Source organism: Penaeus vannamei, chromosome 21, assembly GCF_042767895.1.
Source record: "Penaeus vannamei isolate JL-2024 chromosome 21, ASM4276789v1, whole genome shotgun sequence".
Taxonomy (NCBI): Eukaryota; Metazoa; Arthropoda; class Malacostraca; order Decapoda; family Penaeidae; genus Penaeus; species Penaeus vannamei.
This window is the reverse complement of record NC_091569.1, coordinates 7,222,289-7,229,788: the sequence shown is the minus strand read 5'-3', so window position 1 is coordinate 7,229,788 and position 7,500 is coordinate 7,222,289. Positions and strand designations below refer to the sequence as shown.

The 7,500-nt window shown below is 46.3% G+C and overlaps 1 protein-coding gene across 2 annotated transcripts in view; it reads right to left on the bottom strand.

The window, feature by feature from the left end:
- LOC113827705 (polycystin family receptor for egg jelly) overlaps positions 1–7,500 on the bottom strand; it is a 45,840-nt gene that overhangs the window by 6,489 nt on the left and 31,851 nt on the right. For both annotated transcript variants that reach the window (XM_070135810.1, XM_070135811.1), the window contains 6 exons: positions 7,340–7,499; positions 6,949–7,111; positions 5,539–5,673; positions 4,593–4,654; positions 3,292–3,412; positions 1–2,730 (listed from right to left, as the gene is read on the bottom strand). The exon at positions 1–2,730 is cut by the window's left edge and continues 589 nt beyond it. In XM_070135810.1, the coding sequence (XP_069991911.1) occupies positions 1–2,730; positions 3,292–3,412; positions 4,593–4,654; positions 5,539–5,673; positions 6,949–7,111; positions 7,340–7,499 (3,371 nt within the window). The remainder of the gene's footprint in view (positions 2,731–3,291; positions 3,413–4,592; positions 4,655–5,538; positions 5,674–6,948; positions 7,112–7,339; position 7,500) is intronic.

The following is a 7,500-nucleotide window of genomic DNA, read 5'->3' as shown; positions in this document are numbered from 1 at the left end:
AAGTTGAAGAGACCGCTGCGAGGACTCTCTACTTGGGATTTGTACCACACAGCATTAAGTAGCATTGAGACATAAAGGAAGAAAGCACACACGGTCACCCTCTCTTTCCTGCTGAACCTTGAGCCAGTTGGGCGCAGAAATATAGACATCCAAATGTGGCCTTCATTTGCATTCCTGTGTCCCTTCACATAGAAATCCTCGGTGAAGGACTTGCCTTCCTCAGACTCCGAGGGCGAGAGCAGCAAGTCCACAGTCATTTTGCCTCTGTCTAGTGCCAGCCAGTTATTCACTTGGAAGACGAACTTTTTTCTTGTCTGCAGGTCCCGAATGACGACCGACTGCAGCTGCCAGCAATCAAATGGCGGGTTGCCACTGTTGTCATGCCAAACGCGGAGATAACTGATATGTCCCAAAGGTCCCGGAGTGCTCATGACGAAGGCATCCACACTGTACCGATGGAAACGCTTTCCATCTGACTCCGGCAGGATTCTCACGTCCGTCTCGGCATATTCTCCCGAGACCATGAACTGGATGTTGGAATTCGTTCCGGCTTCTTTGTCCGGCCCGGTGGTGATCGTGATCTCATACAGGTACTTGTCCTGAGGTTGGTTATCTTCGAGGGGTAACACACCACGATGTTCTATGTCTTTCTTATCCATGAACCGAGCCCAGATCATCATAATCACATAACACACGAATGTTATAATCAGAACCATGTACAGCGTCAGGTTATCATTAAATCCAACATTGGCAAATATGAAATCGAAGTCCACAGTGTTCGGGGCGGGAAAGTATCCTGATCCAAAGGGTGTCAAGTGCCTCGTCTCGCAAGTGGTGATTCTGGGAGTGGCACTCACTACGTTCAGGCCGGTGCCAGACCACTCCTCCAGTACTTCATCGAAGAAATAACAGCCTGATGTATATACACGAAGTCTGTAAGACGTGTCGAAATCTTCTACTAAATCCTCTTTCGTCAGAGGCCTTTCGCTGGAGAGACTGCTGATGGAGACTCCGGTTTTCAGGAGTGCCATGCCCAAGAAGAATCTCCCGACCCTGTTCTTATTATCTTTGGTGTTGACGAAGAAGGTATAGGAATTATTCTCGCCTTCGGGGAAATCTCTAATCAAGTGAATGCTACTGTAATTCGAAGGAGTAGGCATCCTTTCATAGCCAATCATAAGCACCATCTGCGAAGGAAGGCTGTCCACTGGAAACACGTCAATGGTAAAAGCTGAAGATTCCCTCGTGATGTTGAAAGAATGGTACACTATTGGCAAATGGGCATTGATCACGTCCTTGGTGTTCACGTGCAATGGATTTGGGAGAGTCTGAGGATCGCGAGGAATTTCGAGGATGATCGGATTCGTCTCATTCTTAACATCGATTTTTTCACTTCTGACTGCAATATCAATGCTAATGACTTTAGTCCGATTGGTGAGCAGCTCTTTGGACGCGGGGAACACATGCGTAATGCATGGCCACACTACAACTGTCATGGAGAACTCCTCTTTGCACCTTGTGTTTGGTGTGTTGTATCGGGAAGGGCAAAATAGTTCTGGAAATTTGACAGATGCATTAAATTCATCCCCAGGGTCAACGAGCATGCCCCTCCATAACACTTCTTCAGTCAGCTTGGAAACAACAATGGACGCTCCGCTTTCTGATTTGGCCTTCACTGTCTCGCCCACAACGCACTTTTCATTGACCTTTTCGCTAATTTTGTCAACCAGGCCCATCATCTTGTCAACCTGCTGCTTGGCCTTCAACCTCGTGGTGTCGTAGACATTCTGCTTCAGTTGCGCGTCGCGGTCAAGGGGGACATCCATCAATAAGTCATCGCCGAGGTCTACGTTGTAGTCCCAGTCGCCGGCCGCGTCTTGATCTGTCGGGCAAACCTTCTCGGGATTTTCGATGATCTTATTCAAACCCGTCATGAGGGCGCTCATTGTGTTCATGGAAGCTGTCAAGAAAGGTTGGAGTTCGTACGGAGAGGCGACGGTCACATCGTCCAGTGTGTTTGTCATTTTATCCAAGAGGTTGAGCGCCGACTCCCTCGTCTCTAAGTCGACGGTGTAGGCTGCAAGGTCCGACGTAAGGATGCCACTGACGGACGACTCCATGATGCCAGCGCCCACGTTGATCTGAGACAGTGTGGCAAAGCTCATCGACTCGAGCGCAAGATCGAGCGAATTCTTGTTCATGCCCGTGATGTCGCGGAGTCTTGATAACTGCTCATCTTCCGTCAGATTCCCCATGGCCGATTCGTCGAGGGAGAGCCAGTCGGCGTTCTCGCGAATCGAACTGGAGGCCACGATGACCATCCCGAGGGTCGTCTGGTCTCCCACCGCTGACAAATAATCCATCTTCTCGGACATGTTGTACAAAAGCACCTCCTCCTCAGTCGGCATGGTCACATTCACGAACCCGATGTGGACGTCCGTGAAGGCGTTGAACGTGTCCCAGATCTCGCACCTGACCTCGAAGTAGCCCACGGGGAAAATGATGTTGATGCTGCTCAGGGCGGCGGCGGCGATGGTGTTCTTCACCTGACCCGTCGGTTTGTCCTGATACGTGTAAAAGACATAGCTGGAGATTCCGGCGTTTTCAGCGTCTTTCCAGTTGTTGCAGGAGGTCGGGAAATTGTCCACCAGCGCCTTGCCGTAACTTCCCGAGATCGTGCACACGCCTCCCAGCGGCGCCTGGTTTAGGATGATCAAGGCCTGGGAATACCTGTGGAAGGAAACCGCTTGAGAGAGAACCTGGTAAGGCAGGATATTGGATGGAAGTGTGTGTGTGTGTGTGTGTGTGTGTGTGTGTGTGTGTGTGTGTGTGTGTGTGTGTGTGTGTGTGTGTGTGTGTGTGTGTGTGTGTGTGTGTGTGTGTGTGTGTGTGTGTGTGTGTGTGTGTGTGTGTGTGTGTGTGTGTTGTGTTTAAACTCGTCATGAGGGCGCTTGTGTTTGTTTATTAGATAGATAAATAAATGTATGTATGCATACATAAAATACAGTTCGAAATTAATTACATATCTATTAAAAAATATAAAGAAAATAACGATACGCTTGAAATCATATTTTAAAGCATATCTACTATCACCCATACATTTCCTACCATAGCATATCCATTTCCTATCATGATATAACATGCCCATTTTCCACCAGAACACATACATTTACAAGCATAGCATAAACCTACCATACCTACCATTACAACCATACGACATTCCCTGCCGAAACACATCTATTTACCTCATTCACCTTTAACTCCGCCCCCCCTTAAAAGATAAGCATTTACCCGAAGATCTTGGCTGGCGTCCCCATAGTCAGCTTCAGTCGGAATCTCCCGATGCTTGGGTTGATGGCGAAAAACCTCGCCCCGATGGCCAAGTCCTTCACTGTCTTGGCCGTTATGAACACTGGGTGGAAGGGAAAGGATTGTTGATAATAAGGGGGAGCGAGAAAGAGGTGGAGAAAAGGGGGGAGCGAGAAAGAGGTGGAGAAAAGGGGGAGAGAGAGAAAGAGGTGGAGAAAAGGGGGGGGGGCGAGAAAGAGGTGGAGAAAAGGGGGAGCGAGAAAGAGGTGGAGAAAAGGGGGAGAGAGAGAAAGAGGTGGAGAAAAGGGGGAGAGAGAGAAAGAGGTGGAAAAAAGGGGGAGCGAGAGAAAGAGGTGGAGAAAAGGGGGAGCGAGAAAGAGGTGGAGAAAAGGGGGAGCGAGAAAGAGGTGGAGAAAAGGGGGAGCGAGAAAGAGGTGGAGAAAAGGGGGAGCGAGAAAGAGGTGGAGAAAATGGGGAGAGAGAGAAAGAGGTGGAGGAAAAGGAGAGAGAGAAAGAGGTGGAGAAAAGGGGGAGCGAGAAAGAGGTGGAGAAAAAGGAGAGAGAGAAAGAGGTGGAGAAAAAGGGAAACGAGAAAGAGGTAGAGAAAAAGGGAAACGAGAAAGAGGTGGAGAAGAGGAATACCTGAGAGAAGTAAGGAATGATGGAAAGATGGAAGGAAGGATGGATGGAAATGTAGGGATGTGGGATGAAGATTTGGAATACAGAGGAGGGAAGGAAAAGAAGAAAAAATGGGAAAAATACATATTGGGACGAAGCAATAAATGTAAGTGAGAGTAAAAAAAAAGACAAAGAGAAAAGAAACTAAAGGAGCGAAAATGCGTATACAGACGAAGCAATAAATGTAAATGAGAAAAAAGTAAAAGTTATAGCTCCTCAAACGTTTCAAAAACAAAACAGATCAGAATAAAACCAGATATTCTCATAAAAACGAACATGCATGTGAAAGATTCCTCTACCGCGCATATTCATGTTGCATACGCATAAAAGGCTACATATCTATGCATCTAATATCTCAACCATCTCTATGTATGTCCATCAGATATGTAGATTAGCATTTACGCAAATGCATTTTCCGATGGTGAATATTCTGTCAACCCATTCAATACTATTCCTACACAGAGAGTATACAGTAATTCTAAATATAATACACAATATCTTCGTCAACACACAGCACACAAGAACCGATATATTGCGGAACATCGATAACAGAGTGACACAAAAAGATGTTGCGACAAAGGAGTGATTCGAACCCACGAACTCACCAGCACCGCAATCTGCGGTTGGTCCGCATAGCGTGTCCACCTCCTTGACAGGCTTGCCCAAGCTGTCGGACAAGGACATGGATTAGGGAGATTGCGAGGAGTGATGTGGAAATTAGGATTGGTGGGGAAATTTGCGATAGAAGGGGAAAATATAGATTGGTGGGGAAGTCTGTGATAGAAGGGGGGGAAATTTACATTGGTGGGGATGACTGTGATAAAAAGGGGAAAATTTACATTGATGGAGAAATTTGTGATAGAAGGGGGAAATTTAGACGGAATCTCAGAACTCTCTGGACATGACTGAATTTAAAGAACACAGGATGCTGATATATATATATATATATATATATATATATATATATATATATATATATATATATATATATATATATATATATATATATACACATAACTAAAAGTAATTAGAGAGCACATGCCTCCGCCAGGCATGTGAAGGTATTTAAACGACTGTGACTTATCTTCAAGAAGCCTTAAATCATTAGATTTATTCAAGCTATCACTGTAGCACACAGTAAGATGATATACGATAATAAATCTCTGAATATAAACACAAAAATCTTATAATTAGAATATCACTATAGAGTTGATTAAAAATGAAAAAGAAGACTAAAAATTAACACTAAAGAACTATTACTTAGATTCGAGAACTCTATAAATAATCGCTATTTCAGAAAATGATAAAAAAAACTTTGCTTCACGAAAGAATGTACAACTTTTCATTATATTTCATATAATTTGATAGAAACTTCGTGTGATATTAATTCTACATCCAAATATGATGATATAATATTATATCACACACACACACACACACACACACACACACACACACACACACACACGCACAAACACGCACACATACACACACATACACACACACACACACACATACACACACACAAAACACAACAGAAGAGGCACTCACTCGTCGAAAACCTGCCAGCTGTATGTCATGTTTTCTTGGCACATGTCCAGGCACTCTCCTACTAGTGCCAGCCGGTTCGACGGGTTGATGAGGACGCCATCTTGGTAGGGCACGCAGGCAGTGGGGTCCTTGCACCTGGGGGAGGGGGGGGGAGGGGTTGTCTGAATCTGTGCTTTATGTCCTCCTGGGATATTTTGCTTCTCTTTTTGTATGATTTTGTTTTTTTGTTTTGTTTTGTTTTCGGAATGTTCATGCTATATTTATCTTTCTATTCATCTATTTGTTTTATCTGTCTATCTATCTATCTATCTAACTATCTATCTATCTATTCTTCTATCTATGTATATTCATCTATCTATCTATGTATATTCATCTATCTATCTATCTATAAATCTGTCTATCTATCTATTTATCTTTCTACCTATTTATCTAGCCCTCCATCCCTTCCTCCTTATATTCCACCCTTTCCTTCTTTACTTTACCATTCCCCTCCCTTCCTCCCTCTTCCTGCTTCCCACTTCTCTCCCTCTTTCCCACATCCTGTTTCTCTCCCTCCCTCACCTTCACCTTCCTTGTGCCTCCTACTCCTCCTCCTCCCCCCCTTCCTCCTAATCTCCCTTCTTCCTCTTCCTCTCCCTTACTCTCTCCCTCCCATTTCGTAATCCTCTCCTTCCCTCTTTCGTCCTCTTCTCTATCTCCTGTTCACCCTGCCTATTTCTCCTCCTCTCTCTCCCTCGCCCTTCCTTCTCATCTCCCTCTTCCTCCTGTTCCTACTTCCTCCTCCTCCCCCTTCCTCTTCTTCGCCCCCCCCCTCTTCCTCCCACCTTCATTCTCGCATTTTCCTCTTCCCTATCTCCCTACCTCTTCTCCCTTCATCGTCCACTCCCTCTTCCTCCCTCCTCCCCCCCATCTTTCTCTTCATCTTCTTCCCTCTCCTCCTCCCACTTCTCCCCTCCTAGTCCCCCTTCTTCCTCATCCACTTCCTCCCCACCCATTTTCTCTTTCTCCTTCCGTCTTCCCCTCCCTCTTCTCTCTTCCACGCCCCCCTTCTTCCTTATCTCTTTCTCCCTTCTTTCTTCCCCACATCTTCCTCCCCATCTTCTCCCTTCCACGCTCCCCACTCTTCCTCCCTCCACCCCCATCTCCTTCCTTCTTCCCCCTTCCACGTCCCTCCCTCACTCTTCCTTCCCCCCCATCTCCTTCCCTCTTCTCCCTTCCACGCCCCCCACTCTTCCTCCTCCCCATCTTCTTCCCTCTTTCCCTCCCTAATCTCCCTCCTTCCTCCTCCCCATCTTCTTCCCTCTTCCCCTCACCCCATCTTCTTCCCTCTTCCCCTCCCTCCATCTTCTTCCCTCTTCCCCTCCCTCCATCTTCTTCCCTCTTCCCCTCCTTCCTCTCCCTCCCTCATACCTGATGGAAACCGTGGGCGGAGGATAGGTCATGACCTCGATCGCGACCGCAGCGTGGGCAACCCTCGTGTCCTTGGCAACCCTGACCATCACTTCGTAGATCGTTTCCGGCTGAGAAAACGTTGCCATCTTCAGGTTGATGCTGTTTCCAAGTAGCAACGTTCCTGTAGAAAATAAGATAAATAGATGAATGACATTAAGAAAAATGAATAATAGATTAAAAGTTTTGATGACAATGTAGATTGTGAGATTCATACATACAGATATCAGCCTATATATGTATTTTTTTCCTTTTTCATCACACACACACACACACACACACACACACACACACACACACACACACACACACACACACACACACACACACACACATACACACACACACACACCTGGCCCCTTGGCGAAGCACCCTCCGCCCTCCATGCCATACACATCCCAGGCCGGAGGCACCTCTTGTTCATTGTATTCCACTGGGAAGCCGTTTCCAGCCAGTTGGTGAATCTCTTCGATCGGGCTAACTTGGCGACACCACCACGTTATGTTGAAGTTC